The sequence below is a fragment of the Saccopteryx bilineata genome, chromosome 6, assembly GCF_036850765.1.
Source record: "Saccopteryx bilineata isolate mSacBil1 chromosome 6, mSacBil1_pri_phased_curated, whole genome shotgun sequence".
NCBI lineage: Eukaryota > Metazoa > Chordata > Mammalia > Chiroptera > Emballonuridae > Saccopteryx > Saccopteryx bilineata.
Genome location: NC_089495.1, coordinates 151,970,385 through 151,984,817, shown reverse-complemented (window position 1 = coordinate 151,984,817; position 14,433 = coordinate 151,970,385). Strand labels below are relative to the sequence as shown.

The following is a 14,433-nucleotide window of genomic DNA, read 5'->3' as shown; positions in this document are numbered from 1 at the left end:
GGCACAGGAGATAGAGCATCAGCCTGAGACTCCAAGGACCCAGGTTGAAACCCTAAGGTCACCGGCTTGAGCACAGGCTCACCACCTTGAGCACGGGTCACCGGTTTGAGCAAGGGGTTGCTGGCGTGGCTGGAGCTACCGCCACTCCCACCCCTAGTCAAGGCACATAAGAGAAAGCAGTCAGTGAAGAGCAAAGTGCCAAAACTACAAGTTAATGCTTCTCATTTGTTTCCCTTCCTGTGTTTGTACCCACCCCCTACCCCAAAAATAAAATAAATAAAAAGGAACTGGAAATTCTGTATGCACCAGCAGGGTTTTTTAACTAGTGGAATTTATCAAGAATGATGTGGTAGTGAGACAGCTTTGTCATGATGGACCTTTGAAAAATCTCTATTTATTGTTTTTTCTCTATGTTCAGTGTCTCCAGAGTTAACTTTTAATTTTGTATCAGAAAATGTCTGGTTGACAGATATTCTAGAAACAAGGTTAGAGAAGAGAGCTGAGGGTTGCATCTTGCAGTTATGTAAACTTTCATGTAGTCCCTGGCTACCAGAATTCTTGGAGATAAGCAGGTTTCAGTAATCAGTGTATAAATTTCTACTTAATCCCTTAACTGATACACCAATAAATCTGTCTTTTGCTGTGCCAAGTATTCTTGAATCTATTAACTCTCCAGTTCAATTTCTACAGGAAATAAGCTTCCATTATCTTTTGTAGGTGTGGTAGGTAGCTCAGTGTATGGGAAATGGAAAATTGGACCTGTGAGTTTTTTTCCAATATCCAAACAAAATATTTTTTCTATTAAAGCAGACTGTTCATTGAGCAACTAAAATGAGCCTTCTCAAAATAACCCTTTAATTTCATAAAGCTATGTAAATCTAGAAGACTCAGTAAGGTTCAACATTTCAGTCACAAGTTATAATGATAACTTTGGGAGGGAGCTAGGTTAAAAGGAAAAAGTAGAAAGCCATGATGAATAAGAAATAAGAAGAGAAAAAAAGGACAAGGTGGGGGAGAGAAGGAATAAATTCTAATATCAATTCCCATATGATCTCTGAAATAGAAACTCTCCATGGATACAACAGTTTTAAAAAATCATTTGAAAATTACAGAGCCACAGATTTTACTTCAAAATCTTTCATAACTTCAGCAAAAACAAGCACAATTAGATTAACTTATCCCCCCCCCCCCCCCACACACAAAACCTTATTTGTAACTTAAAACTTTTAAGAATTCACTCTTAGCTTTCTCTTAGGACGTGTTAAAATAGGAATACTGACTATTAATCACAAGTTTCTGCCTTTTTAAGATTCCACATATGTGTGATGCCATGTGATATTTGTCTTAGCATGATGCCCTTTAGGTTCATCATAATTCACGGGTTTCTAATGAACAATTCAGAATTCCATCTGATGAGTTAGCCTTTCTAAATAAAGGAGCAATTTATAAATTCATATAGAAAATAAACCACTTTGTTCCTAGGGCTATAAAGAATTGTGCTGTGAAATCAGAGGTATTTCAATAATTTTCCTTTAATAACACTGATCATGTACTTTTTGACACCAGATTATCAAGTGGAGAGAGAAAAGAACATTAAAAATAGACATATACTACTAAGAAACATTTAAGTTCCATTATAATGCCCACCCTCCCGAGAAACTTTTTTAGTTCTAGAAACTAATTATACCAAATACTACTGCAATAAATGGATCAATGTCTAGAATTCTGAATGAGTCTCTGTTAGATAATCAGCTGCCATTATTATTTAATGTAATAATGTATATTTTATCTTCAGTCTTTTTCCAAAAAATACTTTTACTTTCTACCAGTTCCATTGCTTTTTAAAAATTGCTCAGTTAATTACTCTTGTTATATAGTTCATGATTATATATATACCTTTAGAAAATATATTTTATCCAGCTGAGGGAGGAAAATGTACTACTTACACTTTTCCTTATTGCCATTGGTATTGTGCAAGAAGTCTCCATCTGAACGTGTTGTAGGAAAGTCATCTTCATCATCTTCTACCACTAAATAAAATATATTTAAGAATATTATGATGGAAAAAATAGAAATTAACCAGTTTATTCTTATGTTCAGTTAATACATTCTGGATTCTTTGAGTACAAAATCTTATTCATCTTTGTGTTTTCAGTGCTTATCAAGGTATGCACAATAAATATGTGGTAGAATGTCTTTACTATAATATCTACATTATTATAAACTGTACCCATTCTCATTTGCTTAAGGGATGGTAGGAAGATATTAGACATTTTTCCTTTAGTCTTCCTACCTACTTTGGGGTAATTGAATAATTTCATTGAAAACCGACAAAGGCTGAGGAAAAATGTAAGATAACTTCCATGCAGAGGATACCTTAGCTTGCCGCTGGCAGTTTCTAAATTTACCATTTCTAAATATGCAAGGAAAATGCAATGACTAGCAAATGTGATATCGATGTTCACTCATCCCAGTGTGTCTGTGCCTGGACATTCTTTTACTTATCCAATTCTGGAAAAAACCAAAATTTCCTGTACCAAGGAAGTACCATGAACTAAACAGAAAAGTACCATGAATTAAAAGTCCATGTGTTTCCCTTGGCACTTAGCATAACCTGGTATATAATGGGTGTTTAATAAAAATTAAACGAATATATTAATTTATACTGTGGGCTATAAATATTCTAACTGCAAATCATCAAGTCCTTACTTTAAATAATTTCCTACACTATCAAACAGTAAATATAGCAAACTGAATTTGCAAATTTGAATTATGCAAGTTTGTACTTTAAAATAATAATGATAAATTCTATTTTAAAATGTAAATAATGAAAATTATTTCCTCCTCTGCATACCTTTCCTGTTCTATGTACTTTTTGTACTGCCTAACATACTTTAATCCTCTGCACTATATATTGCACTCTTAATGCTAATTTCTAACCCTTATAAAAGAACTCATTCTCTGCTTTCTAGTAAGTGTTCTTATGCCTTCTTTGCTATATTTTGAGGAATACCTTTTCTACAGAATTCTTTCTAAACTGTCATACTTTTTTTAAAAAGTTTTTTACTTTTTATAAAATTTATTTATTTGAGAGAGAGAGAAAGAGAAAGAAAGAAGGGAGGAGCAGGAAGCATCAACACCCATATGTGCCTAGACCAGACAAGTGCAGGGTCTTGAACCAGTGACCTCAGCATTCCAGGTCGACGCTCCATCCACTGGGCCACCACAGGTCAGGCCTAAACTGTCATACTTCTTGACTATACGGCATTACATCAAGGGTAAATTGATTTTACGAGGAACATCTCATCCATTTTATCTGTTTCTCCAACAGATGCAAAACCCATTCCTATTCTTTATTTCCTCCCTTGACTACATGGTAGATATCCCCATGGAAAATACCTTTATTCTGTACTGCCATTTCTAATTACTGGGCTATTTTAGTTTTCATCACTTGAAAATTTTGCTACTCATCTATAACAACTTTTTCAAATCATAAGCTGCTATTACCTATTAAAACCTATTACTCATTTCTTTTATTTTTAAAAGTTTTTTTTTTGTGTGTGTGACAGAGACAGAGAAAGACTGAGACAGGGATAGATAGGGACAGAGATGAGAAGCATCAATTCTTTGTTGTGGCACTATAGTTGTTTATTGATTGCTTTCTCATATGTGCCTTGACTGGGGGGCTACAGAAGACCGAGTAAACCCTTGCTCAAACCAGATGAACCCACGGCTCAAGCTGGCGACCTCGGGGCTTCGAACCTGGGTCCTCTGTGTCCCAGTCTGATGTTCTATCCTTTGTGCCACCGCCCGGTCAGGATACCTATTATTCATTTCTATCCAGTGAGAACTGTTATCAGTATCTGAATGACACTTTTCTTTCCCGTCTATCATTCCTTTAGACTTCAATATCCACACCGAAGCCTCTGGAGAGACCTAAATCCCAAGATTAATCAGATCCCCAAGTCCTGTGGATCTTCACTGTCTCATCAATCACTTACAAATATGGTCAATTCTAGAAATTCATTAACATAGCACATTTAGTACTCATCATCAGAAAAGATCCTGACCTTGACTCAATACTACTCTGATTAAACAGCTCTTTAAATACTAAAAGGTCTGCACTTCACTCATCTCATTAATATCTACTTTGGGTTACCAAAGATTCACTTGTGTATTCCTAACCATATAATAGCCTAGCACCACCAAACAGGGATTTTCAACCTTTCTTTTCTAGTCCAATATTTAATATTTAAAACTGATGAAAATCAAGAGCCTCTCTGGCTAAAAGAGTGGCCTTCTACATTTGCTTCCCAAGCAAGCACTCCTTGTCCATTCTTGAGGTACCTTTCAAAGGAATATCTGATATAGTTTAAAACCACCATCCTCATATGAATCTCCTATCCCAATCAAAATGGTTTCCCTTACCAACACTAAAATTGAGTATGCTAAATTCTGTGTTTAGACCTTGCACATTCTTGCTCTACCCCTGAAATGATCCAAATTAACTATGTTAATAATACCAGCTACTACATATCAATATTTTGCTGTTAAACCAGTGCTAACATATATAATTCTCATTTTAATTGCAATTATCATATGCAGAATATAACATCTATTTAACAGTTGAGGAAACAGATTTGGAGAAATGCTTCCTCAAAGCAGAGGCTTTCCTTTAATGTGGTACATATGTCTTGTTTTAAAACCAAGCAGTACGTTTATGTTAAAGACAATGTCTTCTAATTTTGTAACCCCAGAATATCTACGACCTAAAAGAGTGATTGAAAATGAAGTATGTATGGAAGGTCAGGTTAAGATTGCCACACTAGCAATTCTGATAAAATATTTTATATGAAAACACTGATTATCACCTAAAATAAAATGAGTTTGCTATTATCATTTCAATGACACACTTACTGAAGAGCAGTAATTCTTAAAATGGAGACTTAGCTTTGGTAATTTAATGAAGGTGTACCTAGAGAGATCCTGACACCGAGGTCAGCAACTATGATTTACCGTCAAAGTAGAAAACCAAAGTCCATGTATTTATTTCACCTTTATCCAGCATGTACTCTATTTTTCTAACCCAGCATGTATTCTTAAAAAGATCAATATTTCTTAAAATAGCATTTATAGAAAAAACAATGGTTATAGGTGGAATTGTGTATCCCTCCCCCCAAATTCATATGTCAAAGTCCTAACTCCCCTGGATTTAAGAATGTGATTGTATTTGGAGACAGAGACTTTATGGAGGCAATCAAGTCAAAATGAAGTCATTAGTGTAGCCTAATGCAATATGATTGGTGTCCTTATCAGAGAAGGAGACTTGGACACAAACATAGAAGAAAGATGATGTAAAAACATAGGGAGAAGATGAACACTGACAAGCCAATGAGAGAGGCCTAGATAGATCCCTCTCTCATGGCTCTCAGAGGGAAACAAACCTGCCAACAACTTGATCTCAGACTTCTAGCCTCCAAAATTGTGAGAAAATACATTTTTGTTGTTTAAGCCACCCAATCTGTTGTCATTCATGACAGCAGACCTAGCAAACTAATGCATTAATCTATCACTGTTATTATTCAAAATGAATAATTTAAAATCATTTCTCAAATCTTCTATACAATCTAGTTATAAATGCATCCCAACTTCTACCTACTACTCCTACTATCACTTTGGTCTTTCAAATGGTATATACTTTTGATGTGGATCACTTAAAAAATAAACAAGGAATCTAATTCTGTATTTGACATGTATGTACTTTGTAGCCAGGCCCACCATGGTTGTTTCTGTACTAAACAGGAATATAATTTTTTCTCATTATTCTCTAAACAATATAACAACTATTTACATAGTATTTACACTGATTAGGTATTATAAATAGTCTAGAGATGATTTAGAGTATATAGGAGAAATGTGTGTAGGTCATGTGCAAATATCAGACCATTTTACATAAGGGACTTGAGCATCTGCAGATAATGATATCAGCCAGGGTTCCTGAAACCAATCCCCTGTGAATACCGAGGAATTATTTTATATATGCGATATATATAATATATATGTGTGTGTGTGTGTATCATATATATACAGTGTGTCCGTAAAGTCATGGTGCACTTTTGACCAGTCACAGGAAAGCAACAAAAGATGATAGAAATGTGAAATCTGCACCAAATAAAAGCAAAACTCTCCCAGTTTCATACCTATTCAGTTCAGTTCGATGTCGGCTCATGCACAGATTTTTTAGGGCTCCTTAGGTAGCTATCCCGTATAGCCTCTACAGACTCGTCACTGACTGATGGCCTACCAGAACGGAATTTCTCCACCAAACTGCCGGTTTCCTTCAACTGCTTATCCCACCGAGTAATGTTATTCCTATGTGGTGGCGCTTCGTTATAAACGTGCCAATATTCACGTTGCACTTTGGTCACGGATTTGAATTTAGTGAGCCACAGAACACACTGAACTTTCCTCTGTACCATCCACATCTCCACTGGTGTGGCCTTGGGCTGCTCTGCTGTATACACGGTGTTACGTCATCATCTGCACATGCACACATGCTGCCACAGCATCCTACAGAAACTGGGAGGGTTTTCCTTTTATTTGGTGCAGATTTCACATTTCTGTCGTCTTTTGTTGCTTTCCTGTGACTGGTCAAAAGTGCACCATGACTTTATGGACACACTGTATATTTTTTTTAAATGAAGTAAAAATAGTTCAACTACCTTTATTTTTAGAGAAATACTAAATGTTAAACAAACAAAAACTTAAAAGTGTATCAAATATAAAAAGTTCAAGGCTACTCAATTTCGCCTAAATTTGAAGAAGAATATGGGTTCTGCTTCTGGCCAATATAGAACAAAGGAACTTGATTTACCCTATAGCATGAAACTAAAACCTAGATAAAATATATAAAACAATGCTTTTAAGACGTTCTATATTAGGCAAAAAAGAACAGTGATCCACGATGGTAAGGAACAAATGATGTGAGCTCTATGTCCAACTTACTGCCTTGGGAGAATCTAAGGAGGAACCCAGAAAAAGCCCAGTAGACTCTCTGAGGTAAGGAAATGGAGTAGAGAAACAGGACAACGAGAATTCACAAAACAGAGTACTAGAGAAAAGAGAGCTGTATAGAGAGAGACCCCAGGAATTTGACAGAAGGTGCCCTGGAGTATTCAGTACAGTACTGACAGTACATAAAATGAGGGAACTACAGAGGTTAGGGAAAGAACTCAAAGGATTACAGGAAACAGTATCCAAAGCCTACAATGGGGAAAGTGGACTTCTGGTATATTACTTGAAGACAGACTGTGATAAATGTGCATACAAGAAACTAAAGTCACCACTAAAATAACAATTATAATTTAAAAAGTAAACAAAGGAGATAGAAAAACTGAATTATAAAAATACATTCAATCCCAAAGCATACAGAAAAAGGAAATAAAAAACAGAAAAGACAAAAAAAATCTGAACTTAGATCAAACACATTTTATAAAACTAAGGAATGAAACCATGCAAAGCAACTCAGTTCTTCTAGGAATAAACTTAGTGTTATTAAGTAATAATTTCATGAGTAGTTTATTTTTGCTTTCACAGCAAATAAGAGAAAAATTGAACAGATGATGACAACATTTCTAATATCTTCAGCAGGAACAAAAGAAAAGCTCAAAATTCACATTTTAAGTTAACTGAAGACCATATCTCTCTCTTAAAAGAACTCACTATTAACTTATTTTTAAATTTATATATAGCTCCATTATTGATTTCCTCTTCCATGAGAGTGATAAAGAAGGAAAGAAAAGTAGAAAACTAGATAGAGGGTGACGGAGGACAATCTGACTTTGGGTGATGGGTATGCAACATAATTGAATGACAAGATAACCTGGACATGTTTTCTTTGAATGTATGTACCCTGATTTATTGATGTCACCACATTAACATTAATAAAAATTTATTTATTAAAAAAAAAAAAGGAAAGAAAAGTGAAAAGAAAAAGATGGAGAAAAGGAAAGAGAGAGAGAATCAGATTTATTCCAGACTAGGGATTTAACACAAATATATGCTTGTCTCTAAGATTCATCATGGGGTAAATTAGACATAATCACGTAAAATGTGCCATATTACTAAGATGACAGATATTCTATTTTTTAATAAAATAAAAAAATTAAAAATCATTTAAAAATCTTCAGTGGAATCTGGTGGTAGTGATTAGATTAATTAAACTGTGTTACTAAGTACACAAGTTATGTGGACATTGAAATCTGTTACACTGCGGGTTTGCAGCAAAAGTGACTATAATTACCTTTATCAGTTAAAGATATTACCCTTTAAGATCAAGAGGCTTTAAATCCATTCACTCTCCAAGTAAAAATAGTGGTAATAGCCTAATTAACCTTTATCCCTTTGAAGTTCATCCTTGGAGACAGCATCAGCACAGGCATCAAAGTACTTCTGCAGAGTATCAACTTGTCTACACAGGATATCTCTAAAGGTTTCCATTTCAGCCAATTTCTCACGTAAACTGTGGCCTTTCTGCAAAACACAAAAATGGGATGTAATCCAAGTTAACAAAACGGTAATTTTTTTAGTCCTTTGGTATTATTATTTTATCACCTGTTAAGGTCTATATCTTACTAATGAGGGCCCTGGAGTAGGGAGAGCTGTCAAGCTCAATGTAATACTCCCAGGAATTACCCTGAAACTAACAGTGGCTGGATAGTGATAAGCCTGAAGGAAGTAAGGGAACAAATAAGCTTGACAATTTGCTCATATAAAATTTATTATTTTCAAATTACTGACATTGTGAGGAAAAATTATGAAAGACTATGAAATGGGGAAAATATTACTGGATGTACTTTCAAAGGAATAATGTGTGTTATCTATGGAACCTTTAACATTTATGGAACCTTAGGTTGTTGTCCAACCATATAGAAGTCTTTGATTTCATTATATTTGATCTATTTTATTACTCTGTAAGTAGTAGAAAACAGAGTAATGTAAAATATTCCTGTCCATAGATATGCAAATGAGCTTAACTAGTTATTAATCTGTATATATTGAACAGTTTTGCATATATTAGCAAAATCATTTTGGCATTCTTCTGATTCTCCTTTGAACCAAACCTTTTCCTTACATCTTATCTATTAATGAATGAAATAAAACCTTTGATATGTCTTCATTTTATATCTGTATGAGTTATAAATTTTACTCCTTAAAAAAACTGTTCTTTGGCCCTGGCTGGATGGCTCTGCGGTAGAGCGTGGGCCTGGCGTGCGGGGGACCTGGGTTCGATTCCCGCCAGGGCACATAGGAGAGGCGCCCATTTACTTCTCCATCCCTCCTCCTTCCTCTCTGTCTCTCTCTTCCCCTCCCGCAGCCAAGGCTCCATTGGAGCAAAGATGGCCCGGGCGCTGGGGATGGCTCCTTGGCCTCTGCCCCAGGCGCTGGAATGGCTCTAGTCGCGGCAGAGCGATGCCCCGGAGGGGCAGAGCATCGCCCCCTGGTGGGGCGTGCCGGGTGGATCCCAGTCGGGCGCATGCGGGAGTCTGACTGTCTCTCCCCGTTTCCAGCTTCAGAAAAATACAAAAGTAAAAAAACTGTTATTTTAACAGCTTCAAATAAATTACACTGTACAAAGTTCATCCCAAAAACTATCAAGTAAGCTCTGTTTACAACATTCAGTACTAAATTCAATTTATGAGGCTTTAACTTGAAGCATTCACAACCACAAACCTTGAACGAAGAGGTGGATGTTGCAGAATAGCCACTAGCTCCAGACACCAGTGACACCATTGAGCCATGTCGACGCAAGCTGGATTCAGATCCATAACCAGATTCAGTCTAAAAAAGAAAGTACACTACATGAAGAAAACAAATTAAATAAAAAATAATCAGCACAACAAAAAATTATAACTAATGTGAGATGACAGATGTTATCCTATTGTAATCATTTCATTACATAATGTGTGTGTGTATATAAAATCATGTTGTACATCTTAAAACTAATACAAGGTTATATGTTAATTATATCTCAATAAAACTAGAAAAATACTTAAGAGAAAACAAAAGTTTTCCTATAAATTAATAAGGTTATAAAAACTGGATTAACAAGGGGAAAAAACAGTAATAATCATAGGAGATGAATGTCTAAACCACTTTTAATTATATTTGTATAAAAAATAAACAAATAGTAAATTTTAAAAAATGTAGTAATAGGAAATTTTCTAGTACTGTTTCTTTATAGTACTTTCACTTATCACTGTCTCAATGAAGCTTTTCTTGGTATACCAGGCAGTTTGTCTCTGTATTCTCAACCACTCTTAATATATTATGATATGGCATTTATCAATCATATTTATATTTTATAATTACTATTGAACGGTTCTTCTAGAAGATTGTATTTTTTTTTTCATTTTTGTTGCCACCTTGACAGTTCATGCCATAAAGAAAGTTCTGTAATTTGCCAGTTTGTTAAATAATCATGCAATAGAAAATAATTTAACTCCTGGATACTGAAATAGACTTAGACTTAGCACTGTAATAACACCTTTATCTATTTTTGATGGGGTTGTTGCTCTTCAAAGCAGCAGTTTTATATACCACCTTTCCTAAGACAAATTGCAGAATGAATAATATAGACAAGGAATCAAATGTTTGAAAAAGTATTTTAGATCTCTGATTACTTTCTACTGCTAAAGTACTGTACACAATTTAGTCCTAGTCTCTAAACTAATCATTTTTGGCACCACATCTAGTATAAAACTCACAGTCCAATTAAAATAGTAGTTGTTTTAGGTTACTTGATTTTCAAGATTAAGATTAGAAATCATTAAAATTAAGTGCAATGTATCAATGAAAATATTTCCATTGACATTTTACATCCTCTGTGCTCTCGTTCCTAAAAATCCATTACATTTCCTATATAGCTATTGGTTTATCACTGACATAATTATTTTAATTATGCAATGTTCTTTTATGTACAAAAACATTAAGCTTTTTATACTTATTTAATTAATAAAGCATTAATTTATGTAAATAATATTAACACCAGTTTAAAGTATTTTTTCATTTTAGTATCATTTCACTTAAGTTTAATATTTTAGGAGGAAGGAATAGAAGGAGAGAGCTAGAAGGAGAAAAGAAGAGAAAGAATCCATAAACAAATAGCAAAATAACTAATAAATATGAGTATCTTCAGGCAAAGATACTGGAAATCTGACCATGTGAATATAAGCAGCCTCTTAAAATTCAAACTTCCAGCATATATAAGTCTCCAATCAAGCTGAAACGTCATACTTTAATGATGCTTATTCATAAAACACTCCTTATCTATAAAAGGTATTGCAATATATTGACTCTGAATTTACTAACAAATAACATGTAAACTTAAGACTATATGAAATTAAACAACTTCTCCAAGACTTACATCACTATACACCAGTGGTCGGCAAACCGCAGCTCGCAAGCCTCATGCGGCTCAATCAGATTGAGGACGTTTTTAGCAAAGGCCAATTTAGGAATACCCTAATTAAGTTAATAACAATGTATCTACTTATATAGTTTAAGTTTAAAAAATTTTTGGCTCTCAAAAGAAATTTTAATCATTGTACTGTTGCTATTTGGCTGTTGACTAATGAGTTTGCCGACCATTGCTACACCATTCCACAACACAAGCAAAGCAATGTCTTAGCGATGAAGCAAAATAAAAATATATTTTAGTACTAGGAAAACTAATGAAAGGGTAAAGCATGTACTATATTGTATGTAAATTATACCTCATTTTATTCACTTATTTATCTAAAGGCAAAACTATTCTATGACAAAAAAAAGCTGGCCAGAGTGCAGTAAGGGACACTAACTACACAGAGGTACAATAAATTTGGGAAGGGGAGTATGTAGGCTACAATTGTCAAAACTCAACTGTTGGCCTGGGCCAGTTGGCTCAGTGGCAGAGTGTTGGCCTGGCGTGTGAAAGTCCCAGATTAAATTCCCAGCCAGGGCACACAGGAGAAGCGCACATCTGCTTCTCCACCCTTCCTCCTCTCTTTTCTCTCTATCTCTCTCTTCCCCTCCCATTGGAGCAAAGCTAAGGCTCCATTGGAGCAAAGTTGGCCCAGGCACTGAGGATGGCTCCATGGCCTCTGCCTCAGGTGCTAGAATGGCTCAAGTTGCAATGGAGCAACACCCCAAACAGGCAGAGCATCGCCCCCTAGGGGGCATGCCAGGTGGACCCCAGTTGGGTGCATGCGGGAGTCTTTCTGCTTCCCAGCTTCTCACTTCAGAAAAACACAAAAAACAAACAAATGAACAAAGAAAAGACTCAATTGTTCACATAAAATGTATATATTTTAGTCTGACCAGTGGTGATATAGTGGATAGAGCATTGACCTGAAACACCAAGGTCCCTGGTTTGAAATCCCAACTTCACTCACACAGGCTCATCGGCTTGAGTGTGGGATCACTGACATGATCCCAAGATTGCTGGCTTAATCGTAAAGGTAGATGGCTTGAGGAAGGGGTCATTGGCTCAGCTTGAGCTCCCAGGTCAAGGCACATATGAGAAGCAAACAATGAACAACTAAATTGAGGCAACCATGAGTTAGTACTTCTCATCTCTCTCCTCCCTGCCTCTTTCTCTCTGAAAAATAAGTTATATTTTAAGAATGTTAAACTCTATCTCAACAAAGTAAAGAAAAAAAGGTACCTTGTTTCAATATAAAAGAATCCACCAAAAGAGAATTCTAATCACAACACTCATACAGTTAAAAAAAAATAAGACTTTCTCTCAAATGTCCTGCAACAAACATACTGAGCTAAGTTCTTTACCTAAAATAGCTCGATAGTTTCTTATTTTTGACCATCATGTAGTGCAGGGGTCCCCAAACTTTTTACACAGGGGGCCAGTTCACTGTCCCTCAGACCATTGGAGGGCCAGACTATAAAAAAAACTATGAAGAAATCCCTATGCACACTGCACATATCTTATTTTAAAGTAAAAAAACAAAACGGGAACAAATATAACATTTAAAATAACACGTAAATTTAAATCAACAAACTGACCAGTATTTCAATGGGAACTATGCTCCTCTCACTGACCACCAATGAAAGAGGTGCCCCTTCCGGAAGTGCGGTGGGGGCTGGATAAATGGCCTCAGGGGCCGCATGTGGCCCGCGGGCCATAGTTTGGGGACCCCTGGTGTAGTGTTTCAAAATTTTAATTGGTATACTGGTTTTGTAAAGGTTTTCATTAGATTTAAATATAGAAGACTTGAATTATAATAAGAATCTATCTGTAACTGGTTAAAAATATAAAGTACTTCAGAATTAACATATCTTTGATACCTATGTGACATCCATTTCTAGACAGAAATTAATGTGAATTGCCCATTTAAATACCCTATAATATATAATCAAAGTTATTTGAAAAATATTCAAAATTTCAAACTGAAATTTAAATCCAAACTAATCTACCCTCTCCATTTTCTGCTTTATATCAATAAGTCTTACAGCAAATCAAACTTTATTTTTTTAAAGATGTTAACATAAAATATAAGCACTAAAAAAGCTTTATAAGTGTGTCTTTACTATAAAACATATCTCTTATACCCAGTGAAAAAGGTTTCAAAGTTTAAAATAAGTAATACTTCCTTACAAAACATGATGGAACAAGACTCGACTACTGACATTTTATGTAATAGGTAGTAAATTAATGTGGAGGCTGAGAGTGTAGTATAATTGTATTTCTAGTTCTGAAAAGTTTCACTTAAATAAATTCCACTATAAATTATATAAATTACTCCAAGAAAAAAGAAAATACAGTACAACCAATTCCCTTGTTACTGAATTTAAATCAAGACTCATAATGATATGGCCATGACATGATGACATGATGACAAAGCAATGACATGATGACAAAGCAAAATGCTTCACCTTGATTGGCTGTTACTGCTTTTTTGTTCTGCTTTTACTAATTCTACCTTTTTAGCTTCTGTAAACCAAGCTTCTGCAATTCCTTGTAACCCTGCCCAACCATGTGACCTTAAAACCCCAAAGACCCTGCCATTAGGGGCTCAGATTTTCGAGAATCAACTCCTCTGAGCCCATCCGCGTAATAAACTGGTTCTCCAATTCTGAATGTCATTTGGCTTTCTGTGTTCAATTCTGCTGTAACAATATGTCACTCTATTTTGGTCAATAACTGCACTGAGAAAACATTAAATATAAATAATTTAAGTGTTTAACAAATATACATATACGCACCCAAACGAATTTGCACTATTTAAAAATCAGTCATTCTGGAAACGTCTTTCATTGTGCAAATGATGCTACCATTGTATAAAACATTACTGGTGGCCTTACCACAACCATTTAGAGCGGTGTTTCCCAACCTGGGGCCCACGCCCCACAGGGGGGCAATTCGATAGTTAAGGGGGG

General features: G+C 35.3%; 1 protein-coding gene across 2 annotated transcripts in view; it reads right to left on the bottom strand.

The window, feature by feature from the left end:
* The window catches only part of CERT1 (ceramide transporter 1), a 145,468-nt gene that overhangs the window by 54,532 nt on the left and 76,503 nt on the right, over positions 1–14,433 (bottom strand). For both annotated transcript variants that reach the window (XM_066234647.1, XM_066234646.1), the window contains exons 4-6: positions 9,733–9,840; positions 8,394–8,532; positions 1,947–2,030 (exon numbers count right to left, since the gene is read on the bottom strand). In XM_066234647.1, coding sequence (XP_066090744.1) covers positions 1,947–2,030; positions 8,394–8,532; positions 9,733–9,840 — 331 coding nt within the window. The remainder of the gene's footprint in view (positions 1–1,946; positions 2,031–8,393; positions 8,533–9,732; positions 9,841–14,433) is intronic.